General features: G+C 43.3%; 1 protein-coding gene across 7 annotated transcripts in view; it reads right to left on the minus strand.

Annotated features, from left to right (window-relative positions):
• Positions 1 to 1,287: 1,287 nt before the first annotated feature.
• BTBD18 (BTB domain containing 18) overlaps positions 1,288 to 26,348 on the minus strand; it is a 127,645-nt gene continuing 102,584 nt past the window's right edge. For all 7 annotated transcript variants that reach the window (XM_056531198.1, XM_056531191.1, XM_056531192.1 and 4 more), the window contains one exon: positions 1,288 to 5,430. In XM_056531198.1, the coding sequence (XP_056387173.1) occupies positions 2,933 to 5,430 (2,498 nt within the window). In that variant the 3' untranslated portion in view covers positions 1,288 to 2,932. The remainder of the gene's footprint in view (positions 5,431 to 26,348) is intronic.

Genomic DNA, 26,348 nt, shown 5'->3' on the forward strand with positions numbered 1-26,348 from the left:
AAAATAGGGATGATCAGAGCTGTCAGTGACAGCCCCGATCATCATGAGGGATAGGAGCGAGGTCGCAGTGCTGCGATCTCCTCCTATCCCCTGCCATTGGTCAGAACTGATTCTGACCAATGGCAGAGCAGGACAATGGGTTACCATGGCAACCCCCTGTTCTGCCCACCCCTGGATGTCGGGCAGAACGGGGGGAGAATATGGAGGCCGGTACCTTACCTTAAAATGGCCTGGGGACCGCAGATCGTCGCTGGAGACTGCAGAGATCCTGGCTCAGGTAGGGAAACGACGGTGGGGGGGGGGGGGGGGGAATGAAAGTGAAAGTAAAACGATCTTTACTTTGACAACCACTAGGAAGGCAGAACTGCAACTCACAGCATGCCCAGACAGCCAAATGCTGCCTGGGCATGCTGGGAGTTGTAGTTTTGCAACATCTGAAGGGTCACAGTTTGGAAACCACTGTTACAGTGGGGCCCAAACGGTAGCCCTCCAGATGTTGCCAAACTACAACTCTCAGCATGCCTAGACTGCCCAGGCATGCTGGGAGTTGTAGTTCTGTAACATCTGTCCCTTCAGATTTAGCAATTTTCATAAAATGTTTGGAAATTGCTGCTCTACTTTGAAGCCCTCTAATTTTTTCAAAAAGTAAAAATATGTCCATTTTATGATGCCAACATAAAGTGGACATATTGTATTTGTGAATAAAAATAAAATTAATTTGGAATATCCATTTTCCTTACAAGCAGAGAGCTTCAAAGTAAGAAAAATGCAAAAAAAAAATCACAAAAAAAGGTAAGGACGAAAATTTACCACCAAAATAAAGTAGAATATGTCACGAAAAAACAATCTCAGAATCAGAATATTCGGTAAAAGCGTTTAAGAGTTATTAATGCGTAAAGCAACGGTGGTCAGAATTGCGAAACAGGGCTCAGTCCTTAAGGTGAAAAAGGGCTGCGTCCTTAAGGGGTTAAAGGAAAACTGTCATCTGTTCACCCACACTAAACCCAATACATTGGGTTATAGTGTGGGTGAACAGGAGACCGATGAGGGGTTAATGGGTTAAATACGTACCTGCACACCGGAGATCTGTCCCACCGAAGATCTTCCATCCTCAGTGAACTGTGCGCTGGAGGCGGGCTCGGAGGCTCAATGTGAATATTCATTGTTGCAGGTCACATGAGCGCTCAGATGACCCGCGGCAATGAAAGTTTTCCTTTAACCACTTCTATTTGCCACGGCTTACTGAAACTGTAAAATGGACATACAACACACACCATGTAAGTCTACAACATTACTTTAATACAGATAGAAACAAGGTAGAGTAAAATGCAATAAAGAATATCCCAACGCAAATGCTCTTCGGTGCAAACTATGATCATAGCTCACAGTTTAACATATTCAGTATAGTTTCTAATCTATAGTTTCTAATGCTCTCATGTGTGCTAGTCTAAAGAAAAAACTAAGTCTCTTGGTAGTATAGATGCAAAAACTGGGAAAAAAAAATATCTTGCTAGAAAAAAACATCTAGCCTTGACCAATTTTGATTGCGTAAATGCTATATTGAAAGTCTTTTCATCTGCATTACGTCATTCCTAGTGAATAAATTAGGAAATACATAAACTTAAACTTTTAGTAACACTTTTTCTATAGTGAATATACATTTAAAGGGGTTGTCCGGGAATCGAAAAACAGACCTATTTTTTTTTATTTTTTTTTTTTTAAGACCGCTCCCTTTCTGGCTCCACTTTGGGTGTTTTATTACAAATTGGCTCCAATCACTTCAATGGAACTGAGCTGCAGAATCTCACCCAACCTGGAGACAGACAAGGAGCGGTCTTTGAAAGAAATTCTCTTTTTTGATTCCTGGATAACCCCTTTAAGTGTGGGGTCACACATGCTGTAGTTTGCTGCTTATTCTCTGCAGCTGATTTTGCTACCCATTTCTATGACTTCAATGTGTAGGGAAACATAGCAGCAAATTCAGAATGTGTGACCCTACCCTTAAAGTATATATTCATCCGTAAATATTTAAAAAAAATATTTTTATCATCTTCATTTATAGCCTGCATTGGAATCCAGAGCTACATTCACAGTTCTATATAACTATTTGTTATACATAGTGTGTGGACTGCTAATATCAAATAAGACAGTTTGGGTTTCCTGACACAGATTTTTCTGTAGTGTGATAAATTAGTTCTTGCTGTCCTAGGGAGCTCTCCTTGGGCTCTTGATCCTCATTTAAACTTTGCACTGAAAGGACTATGAAGATTAAAAACAAAAAATACCTTAGACCTATCTAGCCATGTGCCTATTTTTACCCTTGTTTGGCCACTGATCTGGTCTGCACAAGATAACAAATGCAAAGAGATGTATTTGTGAATAAAATGTAGAACTAAAAAAGGTGCAACATTACTCCTTTAGGAGTACCACATTGGTGTGTGAAGTCTTTTAGGTCAATATAGACCTAAACTTAAATGGAGTACTTCAGTGTAAGACTATTTATCCCCAATTTAAAGGATAGGGGATAAGAGTCATTTCGCAGAGGGCTAGCCCACTGGGGCCCTCCTGTAATCTCCTACATGACGCCTCGGCTCTCCCCAAAAAAGGAGCTGTGTTGACCACAGCATGAAGCTGTGGCCGACATGCCCCCTCCATGCATCTCTATGGGAGAGCTGGAGATGCAGCGTTCGTGTATCTCCTGCTCTCCCATAGAAATACATAGAGGGGGCGTCAGGGGTCAACAGTCTCCTTGCGTGGAGCAGAGATCACTCCATACATGAGAAGAGCTGCGTGCCCGGCAGGAGATTGTGGGGGGCTTCAACGGTCAGACTCCGTGATCAGACATTTATCCTTTGGATAGGGGATAAAGTGTCATACACTGCAGTACTCCATTAATATGCCACAGTCATTGGCCTTCTAAATATTTATAGTCTTAGCCAAGAACATCAATTTCCATGTCAGACTCTGAGGACAAATCAGGCCATACACACTCCTCCGAAGACATAGGTGGACTGTATACACCCACATCTAGATATGGGGAAATGTGTGTTGTGACATTGATTATCTGTTGAACCTGTTTCTCATGCTTTTTCAAGTGTTCTTTTTCCTGAGAGGAGTGAGCAATATTTATAGACTCAACTCCTTTCACAACTTCCCAGCTAAGTCCATCATTGGATTTCCTTAGTTTCACCTTCTTCAAATTATTCTCAAAAGAGTTATCCAAGTTGTATTGCCTTTTTCTTGAATCAGCTATACACTTGTTAGAGGCATATACCACACTTGTTTCAGGTTCACACTGGGTACTTGATGGGGAGCCCTTGTTGTCTACAGATCCACTTTGTTTAGATGCATAGTCAATGCTCAATGTTAATCCCTCAAGGTCGACAGTTTCACTTGTTTTAGATTTACAGTGGGTAATGGATGGTAAATCTTCCAGGAGTGCAGTTCTACTTTGCTTTGATTCATAGCATGTACTTGATTTCAGATCTTCATGGTCTACGGGTGCATTGACTTCAGGTTCACAGTGGGAATTTAATATTAAACCCTCACTGTTCCCCATTTCGCTTCCTTTAGATTCACAGTGGGTAATGAATGGTAAATCCTCCAGGAGTGCAGTTATATTCTGCTTTGATTCATGGCATGCGCTTGATTTCAGATCCTCATGGTCTACGGGTGCATTGACTTCAGGTTCACAGTGGGAATTTAATATTAAACCCTCACTGTTCCCCATTTCACTTGTGTCAGATTCACAGTGGGTAATGAATGGAAAATCCTCCAGGAGTGCAGTTATATTCTGCTTTGATTCATGGCATGCGCTTGATTTCAGATCCTCATGGTCTACGGGTGCATTGACTTCAGGTTCACAGTGGGAATTTAATATTAAACCCTCACTGTTCCCCATTTCACTTGTGTCAGATTCACAGTGGGTGCTTGATGTTAACCCCTTATTGTCCACAATTCCAAATGTATCTGAGCCTGAAATATCAATATTATTGCAGTCCATTTCTGAATTTTTAAATTTCAAAAGCTTAGTATCAACAAACGCAATTTCCTCTCTTTTTCTGTTCAGCCGTATTCTTTTCAAGAATCCCTTTCTTGATTTTGTGAAATATCTGGATTGTACAGGTTTTACAGAACATTTTCTCTCTTGGTCAGGGAATACTTCAGGGTTGTTTTTGTTTTGCTTACATCTATTCAGCAAGTTCAAGTGTATGTCTTCACCTCTAGCACCAGTCTCTATCAATCCCTCACTGTTCGGCATATTCTCTGGCAATTCCTCAGTGCTCTGCATTTCCTCTGGCAAGTTGCAAATGCTCTGCCCAACCTTTGGCAATTCCTTGATGCTCTGTACACCCTCTGGCCATTTCCCAACATCCTTTATATCATCTAGCAATCCCCCTTTTATCTGCACATGCTCTGGTAATTCCTTGAGGCTCTGCACATCTTCTGCCAATCCCCCAATGCTCTGCTCATTGTCAAGCGAGTCCTGACTAAATTGCACATTGTCAAGTAAGCCATAAATATTTATTCTTTGCTCCGATAAGTCCTGGCAATTAGGTGCATTATCAAATGAGCCCTTAAGTTTATACTCCGTCAAGTCAAGGTTTCTTGCATCAGTTGGTGAATCCTGGTTACTAATTACATCTTGTACAAAATCTTGCCTATTTAGACTATCTTCTCCTAAATTTTTGCTGTTCTCACAATCTTTAATGAAGTCGCTGCACGGTGTGGAATTCCCTTGCGTGTTCTGGTTACTAGGTGCATAGGGCAGCAAGTCATATCTGCTTGGCATATTCTCCAGATAACCATCACTGTTTGCAAAATCTTTTATTGATTTGCCACTGCACAGCACATCAGAGAAACCTTGATTGCCTGGCCTAATATCTGGCATGCCACAGCTGCTTGTCCCTACGTCTAGCATGTTTTCATTACTTTGCTTAACATCAAGCAAACTTACACTAATTACATCATTCTCTATTTTGTTCTGGCTGTTTAGGATTGGCTTTATTTCAACATTAGTACCTGAATTTATGATTCCTTGATGTTTAGCATTAGCAGGTTTTTCACTCTTTGTATAGTGAGCATGAGTTTTGCTACTAAGACAATTCCTGTTCAGTCTTCTCCCGGGTTCAGACCTTACTAATCTACCTCCTTCCAACTTTAATAGCTCCAGTTCTGGAATTTGTAACTTCTGTGCTGCTTTGAGAACATCACTGACATCTCCTGGTGCAACCTCCAGTTCTGAGGTATACATGTAATTGACCAGAGGAAGTAGGTGTAGGCTTTTAATCCCATGAATCCTTAGTACATGTCTGTTGGAAAATGTTGGTGTTCTGGGATCAGAATTTTTTGATATTTCAGAAAGTAAATTTGCTAAGTAAGGGCTACATGCTGCAATCACACAAGAATGAACATGAATGTTGGCCTCACCTAGAAAAAAAAAACAAATAAAATGACAAACTATATTTTTACCAACAGAAAAGGAGAGCTGAAAAAAAGACATAAATGAGTACACCCTCATATTTTTCCTTATCTTTCCACGTGAACACTGAAGAAATGACACTCTGCTACAACACTCTGCTACTATATTAAGTACCGAGTACACAGCCTGTATTACAGTGTTTAATGTTGCTGTCCCCTCAAAATCACTAAAAAACTGCAAATAGTGTGTGCAAACCTTGGCAACAAAAGTGACTACCCCCCTAAGTCGAAATGTCCAAATTGGGTATAAAGTGTGTGGTTCCCTCAATGAACTTAAGCTCCCCAGTGATAGCAGCACTCATGCAGCCCTAGACCATGACAGACCATGACACTCTTACCACACTTGACTGTAGGCAAGACACAGTTCTCTTTGTACTCCTTAGCTGGTTGCCTCTACCTACGCTTGACACCATCTATACCAAATAACTTTATCTTCATCTTGTCAGACCAGAGGACATGGCTCCACTAATTCATGTCCTTAGTCTGCTTTTCTTTAGCAAACGGTTTGCAGGATTTTTTGTGCTTCATCTTTAGAAGAGGCTTTTTAGCCACGCAGACCAATCTGATGCAGTGTTCAGCATATGGTCTGAGCATTGACAGTTTGACCACCTTCCCCTCCCCTCTTCAACCTGTCTTGGGAAACCACTGTATAGTCTTGCCCACTAAGCTGCAGCTTAGTTTCAGGGTCTAGGCAATGTTTTCATAGCCTAGACCAGTGATTCCCAACCGGGGTGACGAACCGCACTGGGCACACAACGTCCCCCTCCCCCTTGAGGCGGAGTGAGCCTAAAATGGTGCGCTGCAATAACTATAAGATGCCGTGGAACTGCAAGCTGCGCCAGATTCCCATGCCGGCTTGCTTAAGGTACTGTACCCTTTTCCCCCCTCTGTTACCCCTTCTCAACCCGGTCTAAACCCCCCCTACCGTCACCCATGTCCACCCTCCCCCGTCACTCCTGTCCACCTTCCTGTCATCCATGTCCACCCCTCATCACCCATGTCCACCCTCCTGTTATCAATGTCAGCCTTATCCACCCCCCCTGTCCATCCGTCACCAATGTCCACCCACCCATCACCCATGTCTGCCTTGTTCACCTACCTATCCATCCCTGTCACCCATGTCCACCCTACTGTCATCCATGTCCGCCTTGTCCACCTCTGTCCATCCCTGCACCCATGTCTACCCTCCTGTCATCCATGTCCACCCCCCCCTTCACCCATGTCCACCCACCCCACTGTCACCCATGTTCACCCCCCCTTGTCAACCCCCAAATCTACCCACGCAGTCTACCCTGTCACCCATGTCCACCCCCCTATTCACCCCTCTGTCCCTTTGTAATCGCAGTCCACCCCTCTCTGTCATTCCTGTTCACCCCCCTTTTCCCCCTTGTCCACCCCTCAGACCCCGTCTCCCATGTCCACCCTCCTGTCATCCATGTCCTCCCGCCCTATCCATCTACGTCATCCATGTTCACCCTCCATTGTCCACCCCTCTGACCACATCCTTGTCACCCATGTCCACCCCCTATTCACCCCTCTGTGCCTTTGTAACCCGTCCACTCCTCTGTTACCACCTTGTCACTCCTGTCCACCCGTCACCCCCTGTTCACTCTTCTACACCCATCTGTCTCCCATGTACACCTCCCTACACCCCTCTGTCACCCATGTACACCCATCTTTCATCCATATACTCCTCTACACCCCGTTACCCATGTACACCCCTGTTACTCATGTACACTCCTCTACACCTCTGTCACCCATGTACACTCCTCTACACCCGTCACCCATGTACACCCATCTATCACCCATGTACACTCCTACACCCCTGTCACCCATGTACACTCCTCTAAACCCCTGTCACCCATGTACACTCCTCTACATCCCTCTGTCACCCATGTACACCAATCTATCAAACATGTACACTCCTCTACACCCCTCTGCCACCCATTTACACTCTTCTACACCCCTGTCACCCATGTAAAAAAAAGTGCAGAGCCTAATAGGTTTGATTTGCAGGTTTAACGGTGAGGAATTGTGGCTGGAAGAAATGGTAATGATGGCCCAGACCAGATGGAGAAGAGAAGGGAACGATTAGAGAAGATGTCATTTGTGAGTTGCTGTTTAAAGCAGCATACTGTAATCTACATACCCACAAATAAATAGATATTGTGCATTGCGGTTTTTCTTTTTTTGCTCGTCAACGTCGGTAGGGGTGCCCCGCGCAAAAAAATTTTCCCGAGGGGTGACGAGAGCCGAAAAAGGTTAGGAAACACTGGCCTAGACCTTAATAGAGAGCAGCAATTCTTTTTTTTCAGAACCTCAGAGAGTTCTTTGCCATGTACCATGTTGAACTTCTAGTGACTAGCATTGGAGAGTGTGAGTGAACACCAAATTTGACCCCTTAAGGACGTTTTTCAGTTTTTGCATTTTTGTTTTTACCTCACCTTTTAAAAATCATAACCCTTTCAACTTTCCACCTAAAGATCCATATGAAGGCTTATTTTTTGCACCACCAATTCTACTTTGTAATGACATTAGTCATTTTCCCCAGAAATCTACAGCGAAACAAAAAACAAAATCATTGTGCGACAAAAAAGAACAACGCCATTCTGTAAGTTTTGGGGCTTCCATTTCTACGCAGTGCATTTTCCGGTAAAAATTACACCTTCTCTTCAGTCTGTAGGTCCATACGATTAAAATGATACCCTACTGGAAAAAAACAACTACATACACGAAAATTTATACGTTTAAAAAAGGTCCTCTTCTGACCCCTATAACTTTTTTATTTTTCCACATATGGGGATGTATGGGGACTCATTTTTTGTGCCATAATCTGAAGTTTATATCAGTATGATTTTTGTTTTGATCAGACTTTTTGATCGCTTTTTATTCATTATTTAATGTTTTTTTCATGGGAAAAGGGGGGCGATTCAGACTTATTAGGGAAGGGGTTAAAATCACATTTATTAACACTATTTTCACTTTTATTTTGCAATGTTATAGCCCACCATAGGGGACTATAACATTGCACACACTGATTTCCTACACTGATCACTGCCATGCAATAGCATGGTGTTGATCATTGTTATCGCCGCTCGACAACTCCTGTCTGGATCTCAGGCACAGAGCAGTAATTCGGCGATCGGACAGTGAGGAGGCAGGTAGGGATCCTCCTCGTGTCCTGCACGACAGAGCTGCCGGGAAGGTTTCCCTATCACTTCAGACATGGTCATCAACTTTGATCGCCATGTCTGAAGGGTTAATACCGGGCATCACAGCGATCAGTATTAGCCGCGGGTCCCAGACGCTGATGGCCACCAAGACCGACCTGATATGACGCGGGGTCACTGTAAAGCTAGTGTAGTTCATAATATAGTGTCTGTACCTGTGTGTTACAGTTTTCTCACAATTCTTCTGTGATTTTCACTCAAATATTTAACAACCCCCCCCCCCCTCCTTGTCGCAGTGATCACCGCTTTTCTGGCGCAAAATAAGGGTGATTGGTGCTGTCCGAGACAGCCCAATCACCCTTGCCCAGCAGCAGTGAGGTGGCACTGTAGCCTGCTGGGAGGGGCAGAGCAGGGGGGGTTAGGGGGTACGTCGGGGCTGCGGCACCTGAGGGCGGCAACAGCAGCGGTGACCGGAGGAGGAGGAACGGCGGCGAGTAGCTGAGAAGGAGGAACGGCAGTGATGATGAACGGCCTCGGGACCTCAAGGCAGCAGAAGAAGGTGAGGCTGTGTGCCTCCTGCTACTGCATAAAGTACAACTCCCAGCATGCACAGCCAAAGAGCATTCTGGGAGTTGTAGATGCAACAGCTGGAGACACACAAATACAACTCCCAGCATGCCCTTTGGTTATGTGTGCATGCTGGGAGTTGCAGTTATGCAACAGCTGGAGGCACCTTTTCCTTCTGGCTGTTGCATAACTACAAATCCCAGCATGCAGACAGCCAAAGGACATGCTGGGAGTTGTGGTGGTGTGCCTCCAGTTGTTGCATAACTACAACTCCCACAGCCCTATCCAAAGGTTAGGGAAGGGACCATAGTCACTGGATTAAATAGTGTAGTGCCTGGGTGCTCTACTCCCAGTAAAATCACAGTAGAAAAAAGAACTCTCACACACTAGTATTCTGCAATGAATCTTCTTTCTTTATATGAGTATTCTTCAATAATACAAAAGCAAAATGCAGTATATAATCACCCAGTGTGGATCACGCAAAGTCCGCAGGTAGTTACAAGGAGAGGAGTAACCGGCTTCTTGAACTTCAATGTGCAGCTTCACTGCCGTCTCCTGCAGTCTTTAGCCGTCTCCATTCACTGAAGGACAGGTGAGAACGTTTGCTACGTTTCAGAGGCAACGCCTCCTTTTGTCAAGCATGGTGCACATTAGGGATCGACCGATTATCGGTATGGCCGATATTATTGGCCAATAATCACGATTTTGGGCATTATCGGTATCAGCAATTAGAAGCAGTAACCATTCTTAAAGAAATACATTGAAATTACAAATCTCATTAATTCCGTGGGGTTGCAGCGTACACAATTTTTTAATCCAACATACCTCACTTCTTTCATCTTTTATCTTAATTTGCTCTTTATTTTCCCCTTCTACATTCTCCAATATTTGCCATCTTAATTCATTAACATTATGTTCTCAAATGTCTAGCTGCACTAGCTTCATATTTCTCTTTTTGTTTCTGTGTTCCTGCTTCAAGTTCCTTTTTATATGTACGAATTGCACTTGTGTTCATTAACCCCTTGCATTAATAACTCTGGGATGCTTGTACTTATGAATTTGATCCAGAGATTGTTTTTTCGTGACATATTCTAATTTATGTTAATGGTAAATTTTCGTCGATACTTGCATCATTTCTTGGTAAAAAATTCCCAAATTTTATGAAAAATTTGAAAATTTTGATTTTTTTTACTTTGAAACTCTCTGCTTAGAAGGAAAATAGACATCCCAAATAAATTATATATTGATCCACATATACAATGGGGGAGATTTATCAAAACCAGTGCAGAGTAAAAGCTGACCAGTTGCCCATAGCAACCAATCACATTTCTTCTTTCATTTTTGAAAAGGCCTCTGCAAAATGAAAGTAGACATCTGATTGGTTGCTATGGGCAACTCAGCAACTTTTCCTCTGCACAGGTTTTGATAAATCTCCCCCAATATGTCTACTTTATGCTTGCATCATAAAGTTGACATGTTTTTACTTTTGGAAGACATAAGAGGGCTTCAAAGTTCAGCAGCAATTTTCAAAATTTTCACAACATTTTCAAAATCTGAATTTTTCAGGGACCAATTCAGTTTTGAAGTGGATTTGAAGGGCCTTCATATTAGAAATACCCCACTGGAGTTTGACAGATCTTTGGAACAGTGGGCTGTGCAAATGAAAAATTACATTTTTCATTTTCATGGACCACTGTTCAAAAAATCTGTCAAAATTCTTGTTACGTTCTATGAAGGGTGTAGTTTCCAAAATGGGGTCACATGTGGGGGGGGGGGGGGGGGACTGTTCTGGCACCATGGGGGCTTTGTAAATGCACATGGCCTTAAATTCCAGTCACATTCTCTCTCCAAAAGCCCAATGGCGCTCCTTCTCTTCTGAGCATTATAGTAGTTCACCCACAGAACACTTTATATCCACAGGTGGGACATTTCCATACAAATTATGGGGGGGCTTTTTTCCTATTACTTGTTGTGAAAATAAAAAAATTAGGATAACACCAGCATTTTAATGAAAAAAAAATTTCATTTTCACGTCCAACTTTAACAAAAATTCTTCAAACACCTGTGGGGTGTAAATACTCACTACACCCCTTGTTACATTCCGTGAGGGGTGTAGTTTCCAAAATGGGGCCACACATGGGTGTTTTTTTTTGTGTTTATGTCAGAACCACTGTAACAATCAGCCAACCCTGTGCCAATCACCTCAAATGTACATGGCGCTCTCACTCCTGAGCCTTGTTGTGTGCCCGCAGAGCATTTTACGTCCATATATTAAACGTTTTTTTGGGGTCTTTTTCTACTTTTACTTCAGAAAATGAAAACTGTGGGGCAATACCAGCATGTTAGTGTAAAAAATGTAATTTTTTTACAACAACATGCTGGAGTAGACTCCAACTTTACCTTTTCATAAGGGGTAAAAGGAGAAAAAGCCCCCCAAAAATTTGTTAGGCAATTTTTCCCGGTACAGAAATACCCCATATGTGGCCCTAAACTGTTGCCTTGAAATACGACAGGGCTCCGAAGTGAGAGAGCACCATGTGGATTTGAGGCCTAAATTAGGGCTTTGCATAGGGACTGACCTGGCTGTAAGAATTACACTTGCCTCTGATATAAAAATTACCCTACGGAAGTGTTTCCCTAACAGGGTGCCTCCAGCTGTTGCAAAACTCCCAGCATGCCTGGACTGTCAATGGCTGTCCGGCAATACTGGGAGGAGTTGTTTTGCAACAGCTGGAGGCTGCGTTTTAGAAACACTGCTGTACCAGACATTTCAAATTTTTTATTGGGGGGGGGGGGGGGGAGTGGAACTGTGTAAAGGTATATGTAGTGTTTTACTTTTTATTTTGTGTAGTGTAGTGTTTTTAGGGTACATTCACATGGCGGGGGTTCACAGGGAGTTTCCCGCTAGGAGTTTGAGCTGCAGCGAAAAATTTGCCGCATTTCAAACTTGCAGCGAGAATATCACTGTAAACCCGCCCGTGTGAATGTACCCAGTACATTTAACATGGCAGGGCAAACAGCTGGAGGCACACTGGTTGCAAAACACAGAGTTTGTTCCTTAACTCAGCATTTCGCAACCAGTATGCCTCCAGCTGTTGCAAAAGTACAACTCCCAGCATGTACGGACAGCCAATGCTGGGAGTTGTAGTTTGCAAGATCTGGAGGCACACTGGTTGCAAAACAAAAGAGTTTGTTACTGAACTCAGTGTTTCCCAACCTGTGTGCCTCCAGTTGTTGCAAAAACTACAACTTCCTGCATGCCCAGACAGCCCAAGGGCATGTTGAGAGTTGTAGTTATGAAACTGGAGAACAGTTTGGAGACCGTGTAGTGGTGTCCAAACTGTAGGCTTCCAGATGTTGCAAAACTACAACTCCAAGCATGCTCAGACTGCCCAGGCATGCTGGGAGTTGTAGTTCGGCAACATCTGGAGCGCTACAGTTTGGGCACCACTGTATAATGGTCTCCAAACTGTGCTCTTCCAGATGTTGCAAAACTACAACTCCCAGCATGCTGAGACTGTCCAGGCATGCTGGGACTTGTAGTTCTGCAAAATCTGAAGGGCCAGATGTTACAGAACTACAACTCCCAGCATGCCTGGACAGTCTGGACATGCTTGGAGTTGTAGTTTTGCAACATCTGGAGGGCTACAGCTCCAAACTGTGGCCCTCCAGATGTTGCAAAACAACAACTCCCAGCATACCCAGACAGCAAAAGGCTGTCTGGGCATGCTGGGAGTTGTAGTCTGGCAATTCCTAGAAGGCAGTGGTGGAGGCAATCTTGACTGCTGCCTCCACCGCTGCCACCTGCTTACCGCAGGTCCCGCCGCCAATGCCGCAGGTCCCTGTTGACGATACCGCAGGTCCCCGCCGCCATCTTTCCCCGCCACCAACTGCCATTGGTCCTCACTCCTATGCTTTAGGATGATCGGGGCTGTCTCTGACAGCTCTGATCATCCCTATTTTCCGGGCTATCGGGTCATCAGAGACCCGATCAGCCGGAATTGTCGCAAATCGCCAATCTGAATTTCAGCAGGCACCCCGGTCTGGTCCTCGACCGGCTAGCGGCGGGGACCGAAGTTCCCATTGCTGTACAGGTAAGCCCTTGGTCCTTAAACACCAGGATGCAAGGGCGTACGCCTGTGGTCCCCAAGAGGTTAATTCTCTGTTTAATAGATCTCATAGTCTGCCCTACGCACCCTTTCCCGCAGGGACATTTTAGAAAATACACAACTTGGGTGCTATTACAGGAATGTCAGCCCCTAATTAGTCCCCTTCATGGGGTGGGATTCCCTTTAATAATTGCATTGCAATTTTGACATGATAGACAAATAAACGTCCCCAATTGTCTCACTCGCAGAAATGTCTGCTTGTCTATTTTTATCTCCTTCAGGTCTGCTCGAATCAAATTGTTAGCAATCGATTAATTTTTTTTCTATATACAAATCTCGGGCGATCGCGGAACAGATGACCGATTTTATCGTCGGCTCCCAATATCCCTCAATACCTACATATAGTTTTTTTTAATCATATCAGAATGGCAGTTATAAGTAGAGAAAAAAAAACTATTCTTGTTTCTTGTTATCTCTTCTTAATTTTGTTCCATCTTACATCCCCTCATGATAATAAATCAACTTCTTCACTGACTTTTTCTATCTGTTTCTTATCATAACCTCTTTGTATAAACTTATTAATAACCATTTTTTTTATTTCTTTGAAATTCACTAGTTCACAAATCAGGGGTCAAGTCCTGGGGAAAAAAGTGTGGGAACTCACCCAAGATTCACCCACTTAAAGGGGTACTAGACATCTTATACACTATCCAAAGGATAGTGGATAAGATGTCTGATCCCGGGGGTCCCGCTGCTGTGGATCCCCACATTCTCCCTGCTGCTCCCGATGTTCGTTTAGAGCGTTGGGTGCAGCGCCGGAGGCTCGTGACGTTACGGCCCCTCAATGCAAGTCTATGGGAGGGGGCATGACATAGACGCCCCCTCCCATAGACTTGCATTGAGGGACCGTGACGTCACGAGCCTCTGCCCTGCATCACCAGTCATCCGGCACGGAGCGAAGTTCGCTCTGTGCACCGGATGTCTGGGGTGCCGCAGCCTAGATTGCGGGGATCCTCAGCAGCGGGACCCCCGCAATCAGACATCTTATCCATTATCCTTTGGATAGGGAATAAGATGTCTAGGGGCGGAGTACCTGTACGCCCTGCGCCCGATCCCGGTAAATAACGCGGGGTCACGCCGTGTCATACCGGTTCGTTCTCGGCGGCTAATGATAGCCGGGACCATGGGCTAATAGCATGCGGCACTGATGGTTGTTAATGGCTATTAACCCTTTAGACGCGGCGATCAAAGCTGATCGCCGAATCTAAAATGAAAGTGAAAGCTTCCTGGCAGCTCAGTCGGGCTGATCGGGACCATCGCGATAAAATCACGCGATTAAACACACGAGCGATAAAAACATGAGCGGAGGTCCCCTCACCTGTCTCCGTTGCGTCCGATTGGCGATTGATTGCTCCAAGCCTGAGATACAGGCTTGAGCAATCGACCACCTATAACACTGATCAATGCAAAGCTATGGCTTTGCAGGGATCAGTGTAAAATATCAGTGTGTGCAGTGTTATAGCCCCCCTATGGGAGCTATAACACTGCAAAAAAAAAAGTGAAAAAAATAATAATAAAGGTAATTTAACCCCTTCCCTTTAATAAAAGTTTGAATCACCCCCCTTTTCCCATAAAAAAAAGTGTAAATAAAAATAAACATATGTGGTATCGCCACGTGCGGAAATGTCTGAATTATAAAAATATATTGTTAATTAAACCGCACGGTCAATGGCATACACGCAAAAAAATTCAAAAGTCCAAAATAGCATATTTTTGGTCACTTTTTATATCATGAAAAAATGAATAAAAAGCGATCATAAAGTCTGATCAATACAAAAATGGTACAGCTAAAAACATCAGATCACGGCGCAAAAAATTAGCCCTCATACTGGCCCTTAAGCGGAAAAATTTAAAGTTATAGGGGTCAGAATATGAGAATTTTTTACATATACATTTTTCTGCATGTAGTTATGATTTTTTTTTTCAGAAGTAATCAAACCTATATAAGTAGGGTATCATTTTAACCGTATGGACCTACAGAATAAAGATAAGGTGTAATTTTTACAGAAAAATGCACTGCATAGAAACGGAAGCCCCCAAAAGTTTAAAAAAATGTAATTTTTTCTTCAATTTTGTCGCACAATGAATTTTTTTTCCTTTTCGCTGTGGATTTTTTGTAAAAACGACTGTCACTGCAAAGTAGAATTGGTGGCGCAAAAAATAAGCGATCATATGGAATTTTATGTGCAAAATTGAAAGGGTAATGATTTTTAGAAAGTGATGAGGAAAAAATGAAAATGCAAAAACGGAAAACCCTGCGTACTTCAGGGGTTAGGGGCTGGTCCTGCAGGACTCCTGCTAATGGGAACTGCGTTCCTGCTGTGGAAAAAGTGCAGGAACTATGTTCCCATGAGTTCCTACAGGACTTGAGCCCTGCTTCAAATCCTTTTTGTCCTGATTAGTTGACCTTTTGGAATACCTTTAAAGACTTGCGGAGCATGTCCGCTATCTCTATGTAACAAATTATTTCGATCAGTTTCCTTTACATACAGTGCGGTATTAAGTTTCGTATCAGCACTCTTCATCACCTTTACAACCAAATAATGAATTTCTTTGTTGTTGGGCTGTGTGCCCGCCCAGAGGACGAAAATATGATCCACATAGCGGACCCACAGCCTCACATTCTCACTAAGGGCATGACCTCCTAAGAAATTCTCTTCAAACTTAGACATAAAAATATTAGCTAAACTTGTGGCCACAGGGTACCGCATCGAAATCCCCCGTTTTTGAAGAAAAAAATTACCAAATCTAAAATAATTTTTGAACAAAATAATATCCAGCAGTTCCAACAGGAATCTAATTTTAGCATTATTTTATTTATGTCTTTTATGAGATGTTCTTTAATGGCAAGTATACCCGCATGTGTCCTCCAGCTCTGGTATGCAGTCCAGAAATTGGTTGGCATCACGCAGACAATTCGGTAAAGAAGCTACAATTTTCTGAAGATAGCTGTCAACATAAATTGCCAAAGGGCACAAAATGGAGTCGACCCCCCAAGATGATGGGACGTCCCGGGGGTCTCTCCAAATTTTTGTGCACCTTTGGCAACAAATAAATTACTGGGGTGCACTGGAATGTAGTCATCAAAGCTATTTTTTTTTTAGCAATTCTAGCAAAGAAGCTATTTCTATATTAATTTCATTAATAGGATCCCTTTTAAGTTTTTCATAAACCTGACTGTCATTAAGCTGGCTATAGGCCTCATCTATATACATTGTTTTGTCAAGGACGACCGTTGCTCCACCTTTATCCACCTTTTTTTTATTATTATTCTATCATAATTTTTTTATTCTTTAAATGCAGTTCATGCACTTTCTTCTTTTTTATTTAAATTTGGTTTTCTTTTCTCTTTTATCTTATCCCCTTTTTCTGTAACCTCTTTAATTACTACTTGTTGAAACGTGTCCAACAAAGGTCAGTTCACATTGGGATCAAATATACTTTTTTCTTTAATTACGGAGGTAGGGGGGCAACATCGTCCTTGACACTGTTAATTATCCTGAAAAAACATTTTCAACCTTATATTCCCCCCAAATTTGTGAAAATCCACCAGGAAATCAAAACTATCTCCCTTTTCTATTGGAACAAATCCTAACCCTTTATTTATAAACATGTGTATCTGTCAATTCAACATTTGAGATATTAATCACTTCTTTGTGATCTTGTCTGTGTGCCTCCGGTGTATTCACTCTTGAGAAGTGAGGTACTTTGGACCCAGAAATTGTGTACGCTGAAACCCCACGGAATTAGTGAGATTTGTAATTTCAATGTATTTCTTTAAGAATGGTTACTGCTTCTGTCTTGATCCATATACATTGTTTGCATTTTTTATATTTGTAATACTTTTTGTATTTTTCTTATGTTTTTAGAATTGAAATCTCGCGAGAGGTTTTGACTATGTATGGTGGTCATGGGAATGTGCACCATGTTTGACAAAGGAGGCGTTGCCTCTGAAACGTAGCAGACGTTCTCACCTGTCCTTCAGTGAATGGAGACGGCTAAAGAAGTATGGCAGTGAAGCTGCACCTTGAAGCTCAACAAGCCGGTTACCTCTCCTTGTAACTACCTGCGGACTTTGCATGATCCACACTGGGTGATAATATACTGCATTTTGCTTTTGTATTATTGAAGAATACTCATATAAAGAAAGAAGATTCATTGCAGAATACTAGTGTGTGCAAGTTCTTTTTTCTACTATAACAACTCCCAGCATGCCCTTCAGCTGTCAGCTGTACGTGCATGCAAGGAGTTGTAGTTATGCAACAGCTGCAGGCACACCAACTGTTGCATAACTACAACTCCCAGCATGTGCAGAAAGTCAAAAGGCGTGCTGGAAGTTGTAGTTATGCAAGAACTGGAGGCACACAACTACAACTCCCAGCATGCCATTTGGCTGTCCGTGCATGCTGGGAGTTGTAGTTATGCAACAGCTGGAGACATACTTTTTGATAAAAAGTGCCTCCAGCTGATGCATAACTACAACTCCCTGCACGCTTGGACACTCAAAAGGCATAATGGGTGTTGTAGTTATGCAACAACTGAAGGAACAAAACTATTCCCAGCATGTCCTTTGGCTATCTGTGCATGCTGGAAGTTGTAGTTATGCAACTGCTAGTGACACTTTTTTTCATCTGGCTGTTGCATAACTACAACTCCCAGGAAGCAGGAACAACCAAAGGGCATGCTGGGATATGTAGTCATGTGCCTCCAGCTGTTGCATAACTACAACTCTCAAGTGCATGCTGGGAGTCGTAGTTTTGCAACAGCTGGAGGCACACTGGTTGGGGATTATTGAGTTAGGGTCTGTTAGCTAACTCAGTGTTTCCCTACCAGTGTGCCTTCAGCTGTGGCAAAACTAAAACACTTAGCATTCACGGTCTGTCAGTGCATGCTGGGAGTTGTTGTTTGCACCCTCACTGTAACCCCCCCCCCACCCCCCCCCACACACACACACACAAAAAGTACAGGGTACATCCACATGGGAAGGGGTTTACAGTAAGACTCCCGCTCTGAGTTTGTGCTTCAGCAAATTCTCCGCCACAGCTCAAACTCCCAGCGGGAAACTATGTAAACCCCCGCCCTTGTGGATGTACCCTAAAAACACTAAACTAAACTAACACAAAATAAAGAGTAAAACACTACATATACACACACCTAGTGCTGGGCGATATACGGTTTCATACCGAATACCCAAAATTTTTTCCTGTACTATATGAATTTTTCCCATACCGCAATACCGGTTGGGCCCCTCCCCCACTGCGAATGAATGAATTATCAGCCGCAGCGGCTGTCCCCACATTTGGGAACTAATCCTATGTCACCCGCAAGCACCGCTCTCCTCGTCCTCCTCTGAGTTGCAGGCCGCTGGCGCTGGAACTCTGTACTGTACTACATATTCCTTGTGCCCAGGCTGCAAAAATAAACAAAATAAACTTTAACTTATCTTCCTACGTTCCCCCGTTGCTCCGGTAACAGCCTCACGCTGGAGATGGGAACGTCACAGAGCGGTCAGCCCATCACCTGCCTCGGCCTGTGATAGGCTGAGAGCACAGTCATGTAAGAAGCCGGCTCCTTACATGACAGTGCGCTCAGCCTATCACCGACCGAGGCAGGACATCGCTGTGGCCGGTGATAGGCTGACTGCTCTGTGACGTTCCCACCCCCAGCGTGAGGCTGTTACCGGAGCAACGGGGGAACGTAGGCAGGCAAGTTAAAGTTTATTTTGTTTATTTTTGCAGCCTGGGCACAAGGAATATGTAGTACAGTACAGATGTCCAGCGCCGGCGGCCCTGTCTGACAGCCATTGACAGTCCAGTCATGCTGAAGTTTTGCAACAGCTGGAGGCATCCTGTTTGAGAAACACTGTCGTAGGGTATTTTTGGTAGAGAAGGCAAGCACCATGCTTACATCTGGGTCTGCCCCTATGCAAACCCATAATTCAGGCCTCAAATGCGCATGGTGCTCTCTCACTCCTGAGACCTGTCGTATTTCAAGGCAACAGTTTAGGGCCATATATGGGGTATTTCCATATTCGGGATAAATTGCGTTACAAATTTTGGGGGGCTTTTTCTCCTTTTACCCCTTGGGTGTTGCCCCATACTTTTTTTTTACAAGAGGTAAAAGGAGAAAAAGATCCCCAAAATTTGTAACACAATTTCTCCTGAGTACAGAAATTTTGTGGACGAAAATTGCTCTGCGGGCGCACAACAGGGCTCAGGAGTGAAAGTGCACCATGTACATTTGAGGCTTAAATTGGTGATTTGCACAGGGTGGCTGATGGCAGGGTGTTACAGCAGTTCTGACAAACGCAAAAAATAAAAATACCCACATGTGACCCCATTTTGGAAACTACACCCCTCATAACAAGGGGTATAGTGAGCCTTAACACCCCACAGTTGTCTGACCGATTTTTGGAACAGGGGTAAGAGAAAACGAAACATTTTATTTTTCATATGCACAGCCCACTGTTTCAAAATTCGCCAGTAAGGGAGTAAATGCTCACTGCACCCCTTGTTACATTCCTTGAGGGGTGTAGTTTCCCAAATAGTGTGCCATGTGGATTTTATTGCTATTTTGGCACCACAGGGCTTCCTAAATGCGACATGACCCCCAAAAACCATTTCAGCATGATTCTCTCTCCAAAAGCCAAATTTTGCTCCTTTTCAGAGCCCTGTAGTGCACTCACAGAGCATTTTACATCCACATATGGGGTATTTCCATACTGAGAAGAAATGGGGATACAAATTTTGGGGAAAAGTTTCTATTACCCCTTGTGAAAAAGAAAAATTTGGGATAACACCAGCATTTTAGTTAAAAAAAAAAAAAAATTTCACATCCAACTTTAACGAAAACTCGTCAAACACCTGTGCAGTGTTAATGCTCACTGTACCCCTTTTTACGTTTCTTAAGGGGTGTAGTTTCCCAAATAGTGTGCCATGTGTTTTTTTTTTTTTTTTTTGCTGTTCTGGCACCACGGGGTCATCCTAAATGTGACATGCCTCCCAAAAACCATTTCAGCAAAATTCTCTCTTCAAATATCCAAAAGTTGCTCCTTCCCTTCTGAGCCCTGTAATGCACCAGCAGAGCACTTTACATCCACATTTGAGGTATTTCCTTACTCGAGAGAAATTGGGTTACAAATTTTGGGGGACATTTACTCCTATTACTTCTTTTGAAAATGAAAAATTTGGGGTAACAAGCATTTTAGTGGAAAATTTTTTTTTTAATTTTCAAGTCCTACTTTAACAAAAGTTTGTCAATCCCCTATAGGGTGTTAAAGGGGTACTACGCCCCTAGACAGCTTATCCCCTATCCAAAGGATAGGGGATAAGATGTCTGATCGCGGGGGTCCCACCACTGGGGACCCCCGTGATCTCGGCTGAGGCACCCCGCTGTCATCACTGCACAGAGCAATCTTGCTCTGTGCATAATGACGAGTGATCAAGGGGCCAGAGTATCGTGATGTCACCGCTCCGCCCCTCGTGACTTTACAGCTCTGCCCCTTAATACAAGACTATGGGAAGGGGGTGTGGTGGCCGTCACGCCCCCCTCCTATAGACTTGCATTAAGGGGGCAGGTTGTGACATCACGATGCTCCGGCCCCTGTATTGCCCGTCATTACGCACAGAGCAAGTTTGCTCTGTGTAGTGATGACAGCGGGGTGCCGTAGCAGAGATCGCGGGGGTCCCCAGCGGCAGGACCCCCGAGATCAGACATCTTATCCACTATCCAAAGGATAGGGGATAAGATGTCTAGGGGCAGAGTACCCCTTTAAGGCTCACAATACCCCTTGTTACGTTTCTTGAGGAGTGTAGTTTCCCAAATAGTGTGCCATGTGTTTTTTTGTTGTTGTTCTGGCACAATATGGGCTTCTTAAATACAACAAGCCCCCCAAAAACCATTTTAGCAAAATTCGCTCTCCAAAAATCCAAAGTTGCTCCTTCCCTTCTGAGCACTGTAGATTGGATGCTGTTTCATACGCTCATGGCATTGATACTGTTCTGACACTCATGACATTTATGTTGTTATTGCGCTCATGGCATTTATATTGTTTCATGCGCTCATGACATTTATACTGCTCATACGCTCATGGCATTCATTCGGTTCTTACACTCATAGCCTTGATACACTCATGGTATTTACACTTTTTATACGTTATCGCTATTCATTCATTACATTTATGCTGCATGTGCACTTGTGGCGTTTGTATTCATGCGCTCAAAGCAGTTGTGCTGCGCGGGCACTCGTGGCGTTTGAGTTTCAAGCGCCCATAATGTTTGTGCTGTACGTGCGCCGGTGGCATTTGTGCCGTGCATGCGCCCATAGTATTTCGGCTCACAGTATTCGGCATCTATGCTGTGCATTCATTCATATCAGTCATACGGTACATATGCTCATAGCACTTATATGGCGCATACGCTTATAGTTTCATGCTGTGCATGCACTTGTAGTATTCTGCACATACAATCACAGGTTATACGGCACGTTTGCTCATATCGTTTATACGGTGTATTTGCTCATATTTTACGGTACTTTCACGCCTAACAGTACATACGCTCATTGCTTTACAGGGTACATATGCTCATAGCATTCATACTGGTTATAGGCTCATAGTATTTCTTAGGGTACATAAATTGGGTAGCATTTATTTCATACATTCCTAAGAATTATACTGCCATATTGTGAGCATTAATATAATTTTGCGTTCTTTTACACTGTGCAGTCATAGGCAGCATTTTAGCTTTACATCATTCGTGCGTCAATGACCATTTACTGGTGTTACGTTTACATGCATACTCTTGTTAGGTTCATAATCATCTATACGTTAGATAGCACACTTACACTACTACAGCCGTCATCCCACGTATGTGTTAGACATTATTGAAATCACACATATGTTTTCAGTTGTGTTATTATGTCTATCAGTTTCAGCAGAAGTTCCGGCTATTTATTACTACAGCTGATATTATATTTAGCAACAAAACATTAGTATCATGCACATCATCAAGTCAGTCTCACTTATTTGTCAGCATTTGGATCAATGTTACACGCAGCATCTACCTTACAACCTTTTCCAAGGATCTGCACTACCCTAGTAGTTGTGGACATTGTGATATTTGTCATGGCTGCAGGGGCACGATCTGAGTACTTACTGTTATCGACTCTTCTTTAGAATATCAACATTATGACACAAGCAGTTTGATACCCGTCATACCTGCCACGTCTGCAGGGGGATGCTCTGTGTAATTGATGCTACTGACACGTCTTCAGAGCAACAACATCACGACACATAGGTGGTTGTATACCCTTCATATCTGCCACAACTGCAGGGGGATACACTGCGTAGTTGTTGTTGTTGTTGTTGTTGTTACTGACAAGTCTTCAGACCAACAACATTCCTGACACATAGGTGGTTGTATAACCATAATACCTGCCATGTCTGCAGGGGGATACACCGCGTAGTTGTTGTTACTGACACGTCTTCAGAGCAACAGCATCAAGAGACACGTGGTTGCAAGAAAAAAAAATGAGATGGTTATGCAAGACCTGTCACTGCTACAGGCACAATGGTTACGCAAAGTCCTGCCACATTTATAGGCACGATGGTATGCAAGACCTGTCTAGTCTACAGGCACAATGGTTCACGTAAAGAACTGTCACGTCTACAGGTATGATGGTTACGCAAAGACCTGTCACGTCTACAGGCATGATGGCAGTGAAGACATCGGGAGTGGCGTCCTCGCAGCGGAACGCCACTCCTGAGACCAATTTGAGTCGGTAGCTTGGCAGTTTAACCCCTTAAGGACCACAGGTTTTTCCGTTTTTGCACTTTCGTTTTTTCCCCCTCACTTTAAAAAAAATCATAAGCCTTCCAATTTTGCACCTAAAAATCCAAATGATGGCTTATTTTTTGCGCCACCAATTCTACTTTGCAGTGACATCAGTCATTTTACCCAAAAGTCTATGGCGAAACGGAAAAAAAAATCATTGTGCGATGAAATTACGCCATTTTGTAACTTTTGGGGGCTTCCATTTCTACGCAGTACATTTTTCAGTAAAAATGACACCTTCTCTTTATTCTGTAGATCCATACGATTAAAATGATACCCTATTTATATAGGTTTGATTTTGTCGTACTTCTGGAAAATATAACTACATGCAGGAAAAAATTTTACCGCGTACGGGGCGGTATGAGGGCTAATTTTTTGCGCCATGATCTGAAGTTTTTAGCGGTAGCATTTTTGTATTGATCGGACGTTTTGATCGCTTTTTATTCTTTTTTTCATTATATAAAAAAGTGACCAAAAATTTTATTTCGGACTTTGGAATTTTTTTGCGCGTACGCCATTGACCGTGCGGTTTAATGAATGATATATTTTTATAGTTCGGACGTTTACGCACGCGGCGATACCACATATTTATGTTTTTTTTATGGGAAAAGGGGGGTGATTTGGACTTTTATTTGGGAAAGGGTTAAATGGCCTTCATTAACTTTTTTTTTACACTTTTTTACAGTGTTATAGCTCCCATAGTGGACTATAACACTGCACACACTGATCTTATACACTGTTCGCTGCAAAGCCATACCTTTGCATTGATCAGTGTTATCGGCGGTCGATTGCTCAAGCCTGCATCTCAGGCTTGGAGCAATCAATTGCCGAAGGGATGCGCCGGAGGAAGGCAAGAGGACCTCCGCTCACGCCCAGCTGTTCGGGACACCGCATTTTCACAGCGGTGGTCCCGATCAGCCCCACTGAGCAGCCGGGAAGGTTTCACTTTCATTTTAAACGCAGCGTTCAACTTTGTACGCCACGTCTAAAGGGTTAATAGCGTGCAGGCACCGCGATCACTGCCGCGCGCTATTAGCCCCGGGTTCCAGCTTCAGATACATGCCGGGACCGACTCGATATGACACGGGGTCACCGCGTGACCCCGCGTTATATCGCTGGAGCCGGCCAAGGACGTATATATAAGTCCTTGGTCGTTAAGGGGTTAAGGTATGGCTTAGTCTTCAGGTAAGGGGATTAGTCGATTTACAGGCGATATGGCACCACAAGGTTATTATCACCAAAGGTCTGTCTGTAGTTGTTGTGTGTTATTTTGCTAACAGTTTATTTTTGCCGCTTAACAGCAGGGAATTGGATAGCTTAATTTTATGCCTGACAGGTATCTGTTGGTTCACTCTTGCCATGATGTCATAGGCAAGTATGTTAACAAGGCATATATATCAGCTAGTATGTCAGCCTGATCCTGTTTCAGTGCCAGCTCATTTATTACAGAGTGGGCGTGACTACCACAGCTCTTCGGTACTAGGCATCGATTATTAGGATAGCTATTTCGCACATTCTATATTTTCTTTCCCAAGTTAGAGTCTAAATTGTTTTTTTGGTCCATGATTATAAATTCTGTTATTTTTTCCTACTTGGTTGACGTTTTGCCCAATAAAGGCGTGCCCTCCGTCACGATTATGGGCACAAATCTGACGGCATTGTTAAGTTTAATGTCTTTCATACAGGTAGGTATGTATCGTAATCACAAGCACGAGTGTGAAGCCCCGAGCATAAGTATTAAGCCTATAAGGCTGTATTTGTGCGAGAAGCGTAAGTATTTCCTCCCCTGCACTTCTAGGCGGGGCGTTAAGGAGTTGTGGGTAGGGGGCGGTGGCATATAACGCCCCTGCACCTACTGGCAGGGCGTACGTGACATTTTGCGGACCCCTCCCAACCCTCCCCTTTTTAAAAAATTATTGCATTACAGGGTATGCCCACTAAAGGCATGCCCTCCGTTGCGGTTATGGGCACAAATCTGACCGCTTTAAGTTTAATGTCTTTCATACAGGTAGGTATGTATCGTTGTAATCACGAGCACCAGAGTGAAGCCCCGAGCACAAACATGAGAAATCCCCAAAGAGTAACTTTTTGAAACTACAACCCTCAAGGAATGTAACGAAGGGATGCTGTGAGTATTTCTACTCGACAGGTTTCTGACACAATCTTGGAACAGTGGGCCATGAAAAATAAAAATTTGTACACCATAATGCTGGTATAACCCCTAATCTTTAATTTTCACAAGGTGTAAAAGAAAAAAAAAAAGAAGATTTGTAACCCAATTTCTACCAAGTATGGAAATACCCTATACGTGTAAAGTGCTCTGCTGATGCGGCGTAGGGCTCAGAAGGGAAGGAGTGCCATCTGTCTTTTGGAGAAAGAATTTGGCAGAAATAGTTTTGGGGGGCCATGTTGCATTTACAAAGTCCCTATGGTGCCAGAACAGTGGAAATCCCCCACATGTGACCCTTTTTGGAAACTACAGCCCTCAAGCAATGTAATAAGGGGTGCAGTGAGCATTTATACCCCACAGGTATGACAATTTTGTTACAGTGGGCGGTGAAAATGTAAGGAAATACCCCTTATGTGGCAGAAATATTTAGTGTGGGGGAACAAAGGGCCCAAAAGGAAAGGAGCAAAACGGCTTTTGGAGAAAGGATTTGGCTGGATTGAAAGTCGGGGGCCATGCAGCATTTACAAAGCCCCTATGGTGCCAGGACAGTGGAAACAACCCATGTGTGAAACCATTTAGGAAAAATACACCTTTGAAGGTGAAGGAATGTAACAAGAGCTACCGTGAGCATTTACACCTCACAGCTGTTTGCAACAACAGGTAGTAAAAAATTTATATTTTTACACGAAATGCTGGTGTAACTTTAAATTTTTCATTTTCACAAGGTGTAAATGAAGAAGCCCCACAAAATTTGTAACACAATGTGGACGTAACGTGCTGTGTAGGTACACAACAGGGCATAAGAGTGAGAGAGCACTGAGCATATTTAAGGCTTAAATGGGCCCTAACCATGATTTTTAATATTTGATTCCTTATTCCAAATAAATAACTTTTGTAATTAGCTCTTCCATTAAAAAAAAAAAAAAAAAAAAGTTTTATGTTAGTTTTTCTGCTGTATACT

This window comes from Hyla sarda, chromosome 7 (assembly GCF_029499605.1).
Source record: "Hyla sarda isolate aHylSar1 chromosome 7, aHylSar1.hap1, whole genome shotgun sequence".
Taxonomy (NCBI): domain Eukaryota; kingdom Metazoa; phylum Chordata; class Amphibia; order Anura; family Hylidae; genus Hyla; species Hyla sarda.